This window comes from Triticum aestivum, chromosome 1B, assembly GCF_018294505.1.
Source record: "Triticum aestivum cultivar Chinese Spring chromosome 1B, IWGSC CS RefSeq v2.1, whole genome shotgun sequence".
Taxonomy (NCBI): Eukaryota; Viridiplantae; Streptophyta; class Magnoliopsida; order Poales; family Poaceae; genus Triticum; species Triticum aestivum.
In genome coordinates this window covers 18438520-18454594 of record NC_057795.1, presented here as the reverse complement: position 1 = coordinate 18454594, position 16075 = coordinate 18438520, and the positions used below count along the sequence as shown (strand labels likewise).

Below are 16075 nucleotides of genomic sequence, written 5' to 3'. Positions count from 1 at the left end.
ATTGAGCAATTCAGGCCCATCTGTCTTCTTAATGTAAGTTTCAAAATCTTTACCAAGGTCGGGACTAATAGGCTCACACAGATCGCGCATGCTGTGGTGCAGCCTACCCAAACTGCTTTCATGCCGGACAGGAACATCCTTGAAGGGGTTGTGGTCCTTCATGAAATGCTCCATGAGATCCACACGAAAAAGCTAGATGGGGTTGTTTTCAAAGTGGATTTTGAGAAAGCGTGCGACAAAGTCAAATGGCCCTTCCTTCAACAGGCCTTACGTATGAAGGGTTTTGATGAAGCTTGGCGACGTCAGGTAGAATCCTTCACACAAAAAGGGAGTGTTGGAATTAAAGTAAATGACGATATAGGTCATTATCTCCAGACACACAAAGGTCTGAGGCAAGGTGATCTAATGTCTCCTGTTTTGTTCAACATTGTGGTTGACATGTTGGCAATTCTTATAGGAAGGGCAAAGGAAGCCGGTCAGGTAGGTGGCTTGGTGCCTCATCTAGTTGATGGCGGTGTGTCAATTCTGCAGTACGCTGATGATACAATCATCTTTATGGAGCATGACTTGGCAAAAGCGAGAATTATGAAGCTGGTGTTATGCTTATTCGAACAATTAACCGGATTAAAGATAAACTTTCATAAAAGCGAATTGTTCTGCTTTTGTAGAGACAAGGAGGAACAAGAGGCTTATAGCAATTGTTTGGTTGTGAACTTGGGGCTTTACCTTTTACTTACCTAGGTATACCCATTCACCATCGTATGCTAACAAACAGAGAGTGGAAATGCATCGAGGATCGGTTTGAAAAGAAACTTAGTTGTTGGAAGGGCAAACTTATGTCTTATGGAGGCTGGTTGATTCTTATTAATTCGGTGCTCACGAGTATGCCCATGTTCCTCTTATCCTTCTTTGAAGTTCCAGTTGGGGTTAGGAAAAGGCTGGACTTCTACCGATCAAGGTTTTTTTGGCAGAGTGATGAACTAAAGAGAAAATACCGACTCGCCAAATGGGATGTCATCTGTAGACCAAAAGACCAAGGGGGTCTGGGTATTGAGAATCTTGAGGTCAAGAATAGATGCCTTCTTAGTAAGTGGCTGTACAAGTTATCAGGTGAGACTGACGCGACGTGGGCGCAGATTCTCCGTAACAAGTATCTGCAGTCCAAGACTTTGTCATAGGTGACAGTGAGACCAACTGATTCGCCGTTTAAAAGGGGCTTATGAGAGTTAAGTCAGCTTTCTTTAATAGAACAAAGTTTATTGTTGGTAATGGCAGCAATACATGTTTCTGGGAGGATAATTGGCTTGGTGATACGCCATTGGCGATCCAGTATCCGTCCCTGTATCATATTGTTCAACAACGTGATGCGCTAGTTGCGACGATTATGCAGTCCATCCCCCCTTAATATTCAGTTTCGGAGGGTGCTTGTTGGTGACAGGTGGGAAGCATGGCTTCATCTGGTGAGTAGACTGATGGAGGTTCAGCTAGCTCATCAGCCCGATCAGTTGCGTTGGAAACTTACTAGGTCTGGAGAATTTACGGAGAAGTCGATGTATATCGATGTCATTAACTCTAGTGTCATTCCTAGTTCCAAACATGTTTGGAAAGTAAAAGTTCCTTTGAAGATTAAAGTGTTTATGTGGTTTGTACATAAATAAGTAATTTTAACAAAGGGCAACTTGGTTAAGCGCAATTGGATAGGATCTACTAGGTGTAGTTTCTGTGATCGAGACGAGACCATTAAGCATCTCTTCTTTGATTGCCCTTTGGCGAGAGTTTTCTGGCGCATATGCAAATTGCTTTTAACATTACTCCTCCGAATTCGGTTAGTACGTTATTTGGAACGTGGCTTGTTGGGATAGAGTCCAATACAGCTAGACACATTTGTGTAGGAGTATGTGCGCTGTTGTGGGCAATTTGGAACTGCAGAAATGATTTGGCTTTTAACAGAACAACAAATATTCATTTTTTGCAGGTTTTATTCCGAGCTACAGCGCTGATCCGTATGTGGTCCTTACTCACTCCGACGGAGGCCAGGGAGCGTTTGGTTACTGGATCTGTCCGGTGGGAGATGGTAGCGTGGGTTATCTTCAACCGGTTTGGATGGCCGTCATGTAATATGATAGGCGATTAGTTTACCTATCTTTGTTTTGCCAGCCGGTTGTGGCTCTAGGGCCTTTGTTTTTGTTTTTGGCGTTGAGGCTCTTTGTGAGCTGGCCTCTCTTTTTGTTTCAAGACTGTAAGACCTTGTTGAACCTATTTACTTATAAATGTGGCCGTATGCATCGTTCTGATGCAGAGGCCGGGGAGCCCCCCCTTTTCGAAAAAAATACACTCACCCTATAAACACCTCCGACAGATCGAGCCGGTACATCACATTGAGATTGACGAAGTCGCCACATACGCCTTCATAGTAGATGGGGACGTCTATTCCCGCTGAATGCATATCATCGGTTCCTGCAAAAAAAAAAGAATGCATATCATCGGAAGGCCTGAATAAATCCAGAAAAATACGCCATCAATGCCAAGTGCATGACTTGAACCCTCGTGAGTTGGTTCCACCACAAGGAACCTAACCATCTGAGCTATACACGGTTTGCAAGAAATTATAATTTTAGTTCCTCAGCGGTTGTCAAAGTCTAAACTTGCTCTCTCTTTTAGGAGAAACCATAATTACTCCACCAAAACTAGTGGAGTATTACCTTCGTCCAAAATTACTTGTAACTTGTCTAAATACATATGTATCTAGATAAATCTAAGACAGGTAATACATCTGTAACATGTCTAGGTTTATTTTTTTATCCAAATTATTTTCAACCACATGCACACATCTAACGTTCTCAACATAAGGCTGACTTGAACTTCAAAAAAAAGGCTGACTTTAGCAATAGCTTGAGATACAGCCCCTAAAAGATATATTTTTTCCCCTTTTGGATGTGTGCATGTGATTTAGAACAATTCGTATTTGTTGGAACGACTTTGAAAATGTTGGCCAAACGGAAGTTGTTTGGATTGACATCATCGAAATGATGTATGTATATAGCTAACATCCCATACAGAGGTCGATCGAGATTGGTAGCAGCTTGTTACTAAAAGGAGTAGTGGTTAATCCTCCAGCTAGTTGGGCCAGTGCAACCAATTTTATTAGTATATCAGATAACCAAGACACGTCGATACAAGAGAGAGGTGAGGAAACCAAGATGATATCCTTGCAAGTTGCAAAACGGCAGCGAGCATATGCAAGTGGCGCTAGCGCTTGAATGCTGGATGCAGCAACACCTAAGACCCTAGGTTATTACTCCATTAAGTAAGTAAGCCAGCCCATACCGTGGCTTGATTAGTGGTTAACCACTTGTATGGCCCTTACCTTATACACATACTTGTGGATCATATGTGTGTATAGATTATAGACAGATTCTTCATTAGTTAGTAGATAGATTCTTAATTAGTTAATTAATTCCTCTTATCAAGGAACCGGCCGGTTGAGCTGAGGAGCCAGTCTGCCAGCTAGGCTGCTATTGTTTCCAATGCAAAGATGCTTAGACAATGTGTGAAGTGCATAAAAAGTCTTAGCAACTAAAGTCCTTCATGCATAGATGCTTAGCTTTTTTATGTATGTTTTCTTCATTTAATTGTTTAGCAGCTAAACTCTCATGCGTAGGTGTTTTGCCTAGGTTCATGTGCTTGACATTCAGTTTTTTTCTGGGGTAACCAAATAACTCTCTCGTCTCATTAATTACTTTGCCAGGTCAGTTTTTTTTTGCCTCTGTAGCATTCTTAGCACATGTACACCATAGAGCACTGGGAAGGCCTTAGAGCACTACTCTTTGCCTTGTCCCAATTACTGTTACTAACTCGTATAGTTCAATTAAGAGGACATATCAAGTGAGCATTGGTATGGTTTTTCATTTGTGGGCTTACGCAAACTGTATTGCAAATCAAAATCAACAACAAATTATATAGAGCCGAAATAGATGTCGTGAAACTGTTTCAAACATTAAAAAAATGCATTGCTTTGAAACTGAATGTGCAAGTCAAAATCTGTTTTTACCGGTGTGTTCCTCTTGACCAGTCTTCCAAACTAGATCCCGCGTGAGCATATTCGGAGGACTGTTTTTGAAATCAACTTTCAGTAATGAAAATTAAGTTTTTTGGTAAAAATGATTTTCTAGCTCAGACTGATCATCTACCACAACAAGTTAACCATTTATTATACATTATTTGGCAATGAAAAGCATGTTTCTGGAAAATACTTTCTTGCATATCATTAAACTGCATTCTTTTTGTACTCCCTCCGTTCCAAAATAGATGACCCAACTTTATACTAGCTTTAGTACAAAGCTAGTAGAAAGTTGGGTCATCTATTTTGGAACGGAGGGAGCAGTTTCTAGGGCATGCGCTAGTTTCTCCAAAGCAGTGTAACATGATGAGAGTACAAGTTTGTGTTACATATTACTTTGGTCATGCTAATTTGCATTTCAAAATAATACATGGAGAAACTCTTAAAACTTGACAACACAATTTTTAAAACCGTGAAACTTGTTTTAGCACCATAGCCGTGTACCTACTGGTTTGTGAGTAAAAAAACTGTTTTAAACAAAGCAGTTGTCTTTCGTGCCATAGCTAGTAAGTTGCTGTACAAATATATCGATCAAACATGTCTACGTGCAATCTAGTTTCGAAGGACTCGTGGCGAGAAACAAGTTCTTTTTCCTTGAAAAAATGCATGTGGAATCTAGTTTTACTCGAAACAAATACTAACTTATTGGTATGTACTAGAAAAGCAAAAATACTTTATAAAAAGGAAAAAAAATCCGAAGTAATGAACCAAAGAGGCCCTAAACAGTAGGGCCAGCACAATCGGTTTTAGGATCAGATCATAGCTGACAAGTGAAAAAAAAATATATGAAGATGAGATAAGCAGGACCATATGGAGGATACGAGGGATGGGTGAGCAAACCAAGATGATGATACTAGTATATCTCAGCTGCAAGTTGCAGAACCAACTGGAGCATGGCAGCAAAAGCATACAAACATATACTGGAGCTAGTTTTTGAACGTTGGATGCAGCAACACGTAGACCTAGGCGCCAGCCGGTGTTAACTAAGCTAGTCCACATGCAAGCAGACAAGCAGGCAGGCATGGCGCCGGCCGCGCGGCCTGATAAGTGGTTAACCACATGCGTGGTCCTTACCTGATACAGTCCATCCGTACTTGTTTGATCATATTGCCGTAAAAAAATAGAAATTGTCGACAATATATGTGTATGGATATAGACAATTGACCAAAAGACTGTTATTTGTGGTTTTAGACGACTCTCTCCCCCACACCGGTGTCGGCCTCCTCCGATGACACCGGGAAACCCTAAATCGCACCGTCGCCCTCCACTCCTCCTTCCCTCTCATCTCGCCGCCATTTGAGAAGCCGTCGGTGAAATCCACGCTGGCTTTGGGGAAGGTGGCAGCGAGGTGCTTCATTGTTTTCGCGGAGTGTGGCGTATCCAGTCATTTTGGGGTAGGGCAGCCCCGAACCCCCGAGGCGTTGATGGCGGCATGGTTTCCCATCGCACTGCAGTGCGGCTAGCGTAACCGGTATGGAGGTGTGCCCTACTGTGTGCACTTGGCCGAAGAGAAATCCCGGTTTGGTGCGTTGCTGATGTGAGCAACGATGACGCTTGTCGACGCCGTCTCCTCCATGAAGGCATTGTCATGGCCATGTCAATTCCCTCCCCGTGCACCTGGGGGAATGTTAGGTTTGGTTCCTCGGGCCATATAGTGGCAGCGGCAAGGTGCCGTCACCTGCTTGGAAGCGCTGCCTAGGTGCTCATGGAGTCTACCTTAGAGGAAGCTGGTGTTGGTTACCTTGTCAGCTTCAGGGGCGAGGCTTGGTTGGTGTGTTGCTTTGGTTGTTGTGGCGGGCATGTGCCTACGGGGCGCAATATGTACTTCGTCATCGACACCTTTTGCATGGCGTCTTCCTCGGGCCCGTCCACTTGGCGATTCTCTTTGGCAAGGCTTTGAGGGTGCGTTGATTTAGCGTGGCTCGATGTCATCTTTGGCTGTGACGCGGGTCTCGGTCCTCCGTGCCCTCTCTCTTCGCCATTTGTGGCTTGAGGCTGGACAAGGCGGGTTTTTGCGTCGTTGTGGTCGTGGGTCTTGGGGAGGTGTGATTGCTATCCCCTCCGATTAGGCTTGTGCCGTTGTATGCCGAAAGGTGCTGTGTCTCGGCTCTTCTTCTGTGAATTTGATACCCCTCCGCGCACGGTGTATTCTCGAAAGAAAGAAAAAAGATACGGACAGATTCTTAATTGGTTGGTTGATATAGTGCATAGATTCTTAATTGGTCGGTTGATATAGTAGATAGATTCATTCTCAATTGGTTGAATCAGTTCCTCTGATCAAGGAGCTGGCCGGTTCCGGTTGAGCCAGCCAGCCAGAGCACTCTTGTCTTGTTCTCAATCACTGTTAGTTTTTTTTCTTTTTTGCGAGAACTCAATCACTGTTAGTTAACTCCACTTATTAGATTAACCACGCGTCGATCACGCCTAAAGCTCCAATCTCTTTACGCCAACGCACTTTTGGGCATCCGCAGAAGATCGCCGGCATCTTCCAGTGTGTGCGTGCGTGGGTGACAGAGGGAGTACTCTTTTTGTTTTGAAATTGATGAAAATTTTCCATCCAGCTGGAAATCGCAGCCAGCGGCGCTCCGGCGGCGACGCGCGGTTGTGTTGGGTCACTTGGCGCGTCGCCGTCGGTCGCCGCCGACGGCCGGCACCGGCAGGCGGTAGCGCGCCAGCCTTGACTTTGACTCCTCCGGTGGCGCTAGCACACTAGTAGCTGCCTAACCCTTGGTGTCGTGTGTCCAGCCTGGATGGTTATCCGTTTCTTAATCACCTTTTTGGCTTTGTCACTTTCACAGGAAGGCATGTGGAAGGAGGAGGTTATCCCTATGCCCTGGTTTGCTATAAGACACGTTTTTAGTTGGCTTAATCGGGAAGTTAATTGTTTTTGCCCCTGGATTTGGGCGGATGGACCCAAGCATCCAACATGAAGAGGTCTTGCTGAAGAGACTACTTTTCTTTGTTTTGGGGAAATGAAGAATTCTCAAACACATTCCCCCTGCTCAGCAAATGAATAGTGTTTTTTGTTTCTAGGAAACTATTAAAGCCAGGATATCTTTACGAAAGGAAAATTTCAAAGAATTCAAAAATCCGACTCCCTGCTCCAGCGAACATGAATACGTTCCCGAAAGGAAAACATCCTTGTATGTATATTTTTGATTTGTGGATAGATAATTCTGAAAATGGATTTTCTGCTCTCGGCCTCATTTTCACCATTTATTTAGTTTGCAATAATAAAAATCATATTGTTTTAGATGTTCTAGAAAAAAAAAGATATATGTCAGGACATCCATGTTGGTAACTAATCCACATATTTTTTTAGATGTGTCTATAAAATTTATGATAACGAAAAAGGCTTTCGCCCTGCTATATTGATATAGCAACCGCCCGATACAACAAAGAGTCCAATGCTGGGCAAACAGCACAAGCATGCCCAAAAGAAACAAAAGAGAAAGAAGAGAGAAAATAATGTCCGCAGCGTCGGATCGACGAAAACGATGATAACCCAAAACCGTTGCGCCCACCGGAGATGTACCACCTCGCTCCAGGCACCTCGAACCCCCGCATACCAAGCAGCACCTTCAGGAAGGAACACGACGACGACGACGACGCTGCTGCCCGGACAGGTCCTAGGGTTTCCCCCGGTACGCGGAGAGGCGTGGGGAAGGGGAAGACCCGACGCCCTTCAGGAAGGAACGATGGCGCCCACGGGCGTCACCGCGTCGGGGCCGGCAAGCCGGCCCGGATTTCTCCCATCCGCCAAACACCCACAACCCCGAATGGTCCGACGCGCACCACCAGACAAGCCACCCACGAACGTGCGCCACCACGGACTTGCCATCATCACCGCCGCTTCACCGTGGTCATCGAAGCGAGACCGACAAGGACGAGAGGGAGCAGCCGGGAACGAGGAACGGCAGCGAGAGCAGCCACGCCGGAGGACACAACCTCCACCGCCATCGGCGGTCACCGACCGGACGCGGCAAGGGGAGCGTACCAGGCCCTCGAGGCCCGGCCAAGCCCAAAAGGGGCTCGTGAAGCACCCGTCGCCGAGCTGCAGTAGACGTGCCGCCGTCTCCACCACCCCCCGCACGAGCCGCACCACCACCGCCCCGGCCGGAGCCGCCGCAGGCGAGACCGAGTCAGGCCCGCCCAGACCCAGATGGGGCCCAAAAGGGCCCAGATCTGGGAGGGGCGGGCGCCGCCACCATCCACCGCGCCAGCGCGCCGCCAAGGGGCTGCGCCGCCGCCTCTAGGCCACCCGGAGTTGTGCCGCCTGGAGCAGCCGCCGCTGCCGGAATCACCGTTGACCGAGGAGCACCGCCGCGGGACGCCACCACCCGAGACGTGGCACCGCGCGCGGGGAAGGGACGGCCGCCGCCGCCGCCAACACCACGCGGGCAGGGCCCGGTGGCGCAGGCCGGCGGCGGCGGGAGGAGGGGAACGGGAGGGGGAGGCGCTGGAGGGCGGGGAGATGGGCCCCCGGTCGCCTCGCTCGGGGAGGCGACGCGGGGGGCGGGCCGGGAGGGAGTAGGGAGGCTTTCCTCTAAAATTTATGATAAAATATGCTACTACCTCCATAACTAAATACAAGACGTTTTTCAAGTTCAAATTTGAACACACTTGCAGAGGAACTCATGTATATAAGAGGCAGTACTTTTTTATTCTTAACAGGAAGACAAATACTAAGAGAATATAATAGTAATATGTTACGCACTTTCTTTTCTTTTTCACTTGGTCAAAAGAACATGAGTTTTTGCTTCTTCTTTTTTTGCAACACTAGTAGTGATTCGTCTTGAGAATTTGCGGAAATGTAGAGTATGTTTTATTTAAGTGGGGATCATGTACAAGCTCCTCGAGCCCAACTATGAGTTACTGAACAATCATCAAACATTGTTCTAGATGAATTCCCAACCTTTGAGAAAAGATTTCCTTGTTGATGAACCGCCATTTCACAAACACCGAAAAACGAAGATGAACAACGTTACAATCTTCCCTTTGTCCCTTTCACAGGAAGGCATGTGGAAGGAGGTTATCCTTATGTCCTGATTTGCCAGGGCACGTTTTTAGTTAGCTTAATTGGGAAGTTCATTGTTTTTGCTGGGATTTGGGCGGATGGACCCAAGCATCCAACATGGAGAGGTCTTGGTGAAGAGACTACTTTTCTTTGTTTTGGGGAAAAAAATGAAGGCCAGGGCATTTTTTATTTGTAGATAGACAACTATCCGAAGTGGATTTTGTGCTCTCGAGTCCATTCGCACCGTTTAGTTTACAGTAATTAAAAAAATCATACTTTTTAGATGTTCCACAAAATTTTGAAAAGACATATGTCATGTGCATATGGCAGCAAACTATTTATCTTCAAAACTTATGATAAACCATAATACTTTCTATTCTTAGCAAGAAGACAAAACAAATGAATATAATAGCGATATGTTATGCACTGACTTTTTTTCTCGATAAAAAGAACATGAGGTTTCGCATTTTTACAACTGTGGTAGCAATTCGTTGGATCGATCTTATTAATGTCCATGAATGTGAAATCATATATCAGTACAGCTGAATAGGCAAAACTCGATGATATCGCCATCATAGTATCCGCTAAGTTGACGGACTGAAGATAAGTGGACTCGAACCACAGACATCCGCCACAAGGTAAACCACCACGTCTCGGGCCTCCCCGATGGGTTCTACCATAGAAGCCAATGATAAACAATGTCCCCCCCCCCCCCCCCCCCCCCCAACACATCTGACAAATTTCATCGTACTATGCTCTCCAAAGAGCTACTCTTTGAGGATTTTTGGCAATGCATAATGCTCTCGAGCCCAACTATGAGTTACCGAGCAATCATCTGAACTTGTTCTAAAGGAATTGCTAGCCTTTGGACAGGATTTCCTTGTTGATGTCATGACCAGTGATGCGCCATTACGGTGACACAAGGAACCCGAAGATGAACGACATTGCATTCTTCCCTTTTTCCGGGACTCGGAATGGCGGGGATCAAATGGGTCCTCCGTTTGAACTTGCGCTTGTGCAAACATGAACATGGATACCCATCTTTAGTGTCGAACCATTGAACTCTGGCATCCAAGCTCTAAACTTGGGCTTCAAATAGCAAGGATTTCTTGTGGTCCGCATTCCTTTTCGTTGTTTGTTATTGTTATTAGTACGCTTAGCATCGTCGGTGGGTGTGTGGAGGTGTGCCTTCGGCATATTTGTCTTTAGTGGATTTTCTCGGACCTGTTCATCGTTTTTGTCTACGTTTGTGTGTCTTTACGTTAGATCCTTCTGATTCCCGCAAAAAAAAAGGTTAGATCCTTCCGATCCACGTTACCCTTCATTGGCGGCGGCGGTTCCTGTTATGGTGTGCCGGTTGCTGTTTACTACAACAGCTTTGCCCGGCTCCGGCGAGTGAAGGGCAACGCCTCCAGCTTGCTTCAGCGCCTGTGGTCGTCGCTATGTGGTTTACGGATCTGGATTTAATTTTGTATCACTATTTCTGGTGTTCGTTATACCGTCGTGATTTGAAGATGAATAGATCGGAAGTCATTTTTATAAAAGAAAAATACTTGTGCATTGCCTTTTAAATAAATACAAAAAGAGTACTACGTGTGAGCTTTTAACAAGGTGCAAAACAAGGAAAGCTTTCCAGCTAAAAACGGAAAAAGAGAGACGGACATCCGCCACTATACTCGTACGAAACCGCCAGGAATTGCGTGTTGGACGACGGAGGACCCGACCGGCCGGCCGGCGCAACCGTGTCTGTCACCAAACCAAACCAAACCAAACCAAATGGAGTACAAACCAAACCTGACAAACCGAGAAACCCCACCCATCCGGTGGCCCGCCTCCTCGACGGCGATTCCGGCGACGAACGACAAGCGAGTAGAAAAGAAGCGGCGACGAAGCCGCGTCCGTCGGAGACCGACCGTCACGCCATTCTCATTCCCCACGGCAATAAACCACCACCATTTCCTCCCCGCTTCCGCTTCCACGCGCTTTGATTTGTCGCCCGCCGGTTAAAACCCCCTCCCTCCCCCACTCCACCGTCTCCTCCATTCCTTTCCGGCTTTCCCCAACAACCAGCCCCCCCTCCACAGGGGCACCTCCTCCTCCTCCCAGCACTTCTCCTCCGCCGCCGGTCAAGGGATCCGACGCTCTCCTCTTCTGCGTCGCCGGATCGGTCGCCGAGGGTCAAGCGTCACCGCCGGCCAAGGGGGACAACGGAGGAGCGTTCTGGTGCTGAGCTCTGCTGGCCAGATCTGAGCTCGGAGGAGAAAAGTCAAAGTCTGCATCTTTTCTTGCCGTGTGCCTGCCTGTCCATGGATTCCTCTCCGGCCGCGTCGGCGTCCTACTGGTGCTACAGCTGCGACCGCTTCGTGCGCGCCGCGTCGTCGCCGGAGGGGGGCGGCGACGTCGCCTGCCCGGACTGCGGCGGCGGGTTCCTCGAGGAGATGCGCCGGACCCCGCCGGCCCCCGCCTACCTCCGCCGCCCGCGCGCGCACCACGCCAACGACCTCCGCCTCCGCCGCAGCCGCCGTGCCGCCGCCGCGGCAGCCGCGGCCGCCTCCGCCTCTGGAGGAGGTGGCGGGGGCGACCGCGCGCCGTTCAACCCGGTCATCGTGCTGCGGCGCTCGGCGCTCGGCGTCGCACCGGGGGAAGACAACGGCGACGACGACGGCGCGCTCGCCGCGGCGAGCAGCTTCGAGCTCTTCTACGACGACGGGGCGGGCTCGGGCCTGCGCCCGCTGCCGGAGAGCATGTCGGACTTCCTCATGGGGTCCGGGTTCGAGCGGCTCCTGGGCCAGCTCGCGCAGATCGAGGCGGGCGGGCTCACGCGGGCCCGCGAGACCCCGCCGGCGTCCAAGGCGGCCGTCGAGTCCATGCCCACCGTCGCCATCGCGGCCTCCCACGTCGCCGCCGACTGCCACTGCGCCGTCTGCAAGGAGCCCTTCGAGCTCGGCGCCGACGCCAGGGAGATGCCCTGCGCCCACATCTACCACGAGGACTGCATCCTCCCCTGGCTGCAGCTCCGCAACTCCTGCCCGGTGTGCCGCCACGAGATGCCCACCGACACCGCTGCCGCGCGGTCGCAGGCGGCCAGTGCCGGGGCCGAGGAGGAGACCACCGTGGGCCTCACCATCTGGAGGCTGCCCGGAGGCGGGTTCGCCGTCGGGAGGTTTGCCGGCGGGAGGAGGCCCGAGGAGAGGGAGCTCCCGGTCGTTTACACGGAGATGGACGGCGGTTTCAACCACGGCGGCGCGCCGAGGAGGATCTCGTGGGGGTCGAGGCAGAGCCGGTCGACGGAGAGGAGCGCCATTCGACGCATCTTCCGCAATATGTTCGCCTGCTTTGGCCGCGGCCATTCGGCGAGCTCCCACGCTTCGTCCTCCCAAATGAGGCCTGAGGAGATGACCGAGGCATCGGATCACTCCGCGGCGTTCAGCCACGGCTCGAGAAGCCGGAGCATGAGCTGGAGGCTCGAAGACGGCCACGCCGCCGACACGATGGTGCAGAGATAGTCCTCAACTCTGAACCGAAAGAAAAAAAAGGTTGCCGATTGCTTCTGTTTCATGTTTTTATGTATTTATAGAAGAAAAGAAAGGGAACACGACGATTTGTAGAACAGAATTGGTGTTGTACATAGGAGCAGAGCAACATCTGCTATATTAGTTACAGGGGAGAGATGTCCACTGTGATTCTGAATCGAGCATTTGGAACCTAGGTGATGAATTGCTTTGTTGGTACTAGCAAACAATGTGTTTGATGATTTTTGATTCATTTAATTCAATTTGGCCTGGTCTTTACAATGTTTGAATGGTTCATATCTGGATGACATATCTGAAACAAGATATTTGTTTACGATCCTCAGATCTATGCAAGTGTTGCAATTGCCAGTCACCCTGCATCATTGTCCTGATCATAGAAAGTTGCAGCAATTACACATGAAGTTACCCAACTTTTTACATGTCTGCATCATTTGTTTAATTTAATGTGGCCTGGAGTTCACAATGTTTGAATGGTTCAGTTAAGCATATATCGTCCTAGATATTTTCTGCTCTTCTTGAGTTGGCTATTATCATCAGTCGCTTGCAGATATGTCATGACTTTGTGGATAATTTCCATGTTGTTATCACTGTGCTTATTAGTGATTAGATTCCCTGGGCGTTCCTTTCTTGTTCACAAGTCAATGCATCCATATTCATTTCATCTGTCCACAGAGAACAAGTCCTCACTATCACTATTATTTTGGAAAATAACCTGTGGCTGTCCGACTGAAATTTCGATGTAGCTCGTTGTCTTCATACTTCAGGTATTTTATTCATATTCAGATATTTAACTTCTTCTGGATGACATATCTGAAACAAGATATTTGTTTACTGCCCTCAGATCTATGCAAGTGCTGCAATTGCCGGTCACCCTGCATCACTGTCCTGATGTAAAGCCATAGAAAGTTGGGCAGCAACTACACATGAATATGATTATCCATCTTTTACAGTCTTTTATACTGCTCCTTTTTATGAAATCGAGAAGGCTAACGTCTACCTTTGCAGCAACCCTTGGCATCTCAAAAGCTTGCAGAAATATTCTGATGGCCGGCTGGCTATCTTTGCGGTAAGTTTGAAGGCCTATCATCAGTTTGTTCTCTTGCAGTAGCAGTAGTATTTGAAGTGCTGCTGCTGCTACATGCTTTTCTGCAGCTTTCATCTGGTAAATCGACCAACCAACATACCAAGAAACGCTCCTTTCAGGCATGCTCCATAACCAAGTGTAATGCAACCACTGAACCGGAATGATTATGATGTTTCTTCTGTAATTGTATGGAGTGCGTGTTTGGAGGTGCAATGATTAAGATGTCCCCTAATCCTGCCATCCATGTCTGTTTCGGTGGTTGAGCCTGCATTCGGAGTTTGGTGCGAGCTGAGGTAAGATTTGCTAATCTTCTTTGATTTCTTGATGTGTGTCGACATGCCATTATATTTGAGTCCATGATTTTGTCTCTAAACAGCTGCTGGTTTTGTTCTCTAGGTGAAGCAAAATTACTGCCTGTGGCGCGTCATGCTGGGTGAAGTTGCCGTTTTTGAACGCTTTTAGTGCGAACTTTAATCTGAAACTGGCTATTCCAACTGGGTGGATGTGGATGTCATTATCCTGCTGAGCTGAAAGTGGTAGGCGCATGAAGTTCACCACGTTTTAGGTTCTTTATGTGGAGTTGATATGGACGTCTGAGGCTCCTAGAGATATTCCACATCTCCACTTGAGCCGCCGCCAGGTTCTTGACTCGGCTGCTCTATCGGCTATCTCCATGTTGCCACTTTGCGGTTGATCTCCATGTTGTTATCACTATCATTAGTGACTATATTTTTCCTGAGTGTTCCTTTTTGCTCACAAGTGAGTAAGTGACACATGTATATCCCCTTGTCCGTGTACAAACAGCACCATAGCTACACGTGTACAAACAGCACCATAGCTACATGTATATCCCCTTATATCAGCTCAACTACTGAAACAGCATCGGGGATATACATCGGTTCTGCTGTTTCTTCTATTGGATGAAGCTGTGCCCTAATCCTGCCATCTATGCCTGTTTCAGTAGTTGAGCTGCAGCTGCACGTGAACAGAGTTGTTGCAACCAAGTTTGTGCGCCGAAATGCGTCGACAGGTACTAACATTTTTTTTCCTTTCTGAAACCACTAGTTTCTCCCAATACCGCTGCTGGTTTTATTTCCGCAACATAAAACTGCCTAGCAGAAACAATCTTGGTTCGTTGACCCAATTCGAGTTCGGATCTGAAATGGGGGGCTGGTATTCTTTTTCAGAAGGTGAGTAGAGGAGGGGTTGAATGATGAAAAGTGAAAGGCAAGCAGAGGCTTGCATACATGAGCTCAGCCAAAAAAGAGAAGACATTTTGCCCATCTTCACCGTTGACTAACCAGGGTTTGAATCCAACTATGCTTGTATGAGATTCGCGTATGCGCACCCAGTGCGTAAAACCAGGTCTAACTATAATATGTACAAGTGGCTATCGAGATGAACGCTCGAGGGCCAAAAGTTTTGCCTCGGTTTTGTAATTAAACCTGAATTCATTACTGCTAACGATGCTCTCTCTCTACCTGTTGTTACCTGACATTAGTTGTTATTAACTTACTCAGGCCCAGCTCCAGCACATGCTAGCAGCGCGTGAGGCGTGTTGACCAAATGCACATGCCAGCCATCGTTGTGATCCAAGGTAAATCTTGCAGCTGCTCTGGTAATACCCACCCTTCATCTGTGTTCCTGCTTGTCTGAGCTCTCCCCACTACCATCACACACAGACAAGGGCTGGAGTGCAGAACAAGGAGTAGAGACAGAGACTGATGGCGCCGGTGGTGAGTGTTTTCACTGGGCGCGCTGGGTCCCCTGCTGGTGAAGCTCACCGCTTTGCTCGCCGGTGAGTGCGGCCGCCTGAAAGGGGTCTGCCGCGAGATCTGCTCCCTCAAATCTGAGCTGACCAGCATGCATGCTGCGGTCTAGAAGTACACCATGCTAGGTGATCCAGATGTCCAAGTGAAGGCATGGATATCGCTGGTGAGAGAGCTGGCCTATGATATCGAAGATTGTCAACAAGTTCATTCACCAGCTTGGCAGTGGCGGGCGTAATGGAAGATTCAAGGACTTCTTTCGCAAGACTGCTCGCCGTCGAAAGACACTTAGGTTTCGGCGTGGAATCACCAACCAAATTGACGATCTGAAGGCTCGCGTTAAGCAACTGAAAGAGCTGAAGAGCAGTTACAAGCTGGACGATATTGCCTGTAGCTCCTCCTCTGACCATGCAGCCATGGACCATCCTCGGCTGTCTTCTCTTTTTGCGGAGGAAGCACACCCTGTGGGCATTGACGGTCCGAGAGGCGATCTTGCCAAGTGGATGATGGAAGGAGACAGGTCGACCAAGCGTCATCGCAGGGCGTTGTCCA

At 48.1% G+C, this 16075-nt stretch overlaps 1 protein-coding gene across 1 annotated transcript; it reads left to right on the top strand.

Annotated features, from left to right (window-relative positions):
- Positions 1-10994: 10994 nt before the first annotated feature.
- On the top strand, positions 10995-12931 carry LOC123104185 (E3 ubiquitin-protein ligase RDUF1). The gene has a single exon (XM_044525953.1). The coding sequence runs from the start codon at positions 11444-11446 to the stop codon at positions 12641-12643; it is 1200 nt and encodes a 399-aa protein (XP_044381888.1). The 5' UTR covers positions 10995-11443; the 3' UTR covers positions 12644-12931.
- The last annotated feature ends 3144 nt before the right edge of the window (positions 12932-16075 follow it).

Coding starts and splice junctions, on each gene's coding strand:
- LOC123104185 (XM_044525953.1), top strand. CDS start 11,444: ATGGATTCCTCTCCGGCCGCGTCGGCGTCCTACTGGTGCTACAGCTGC.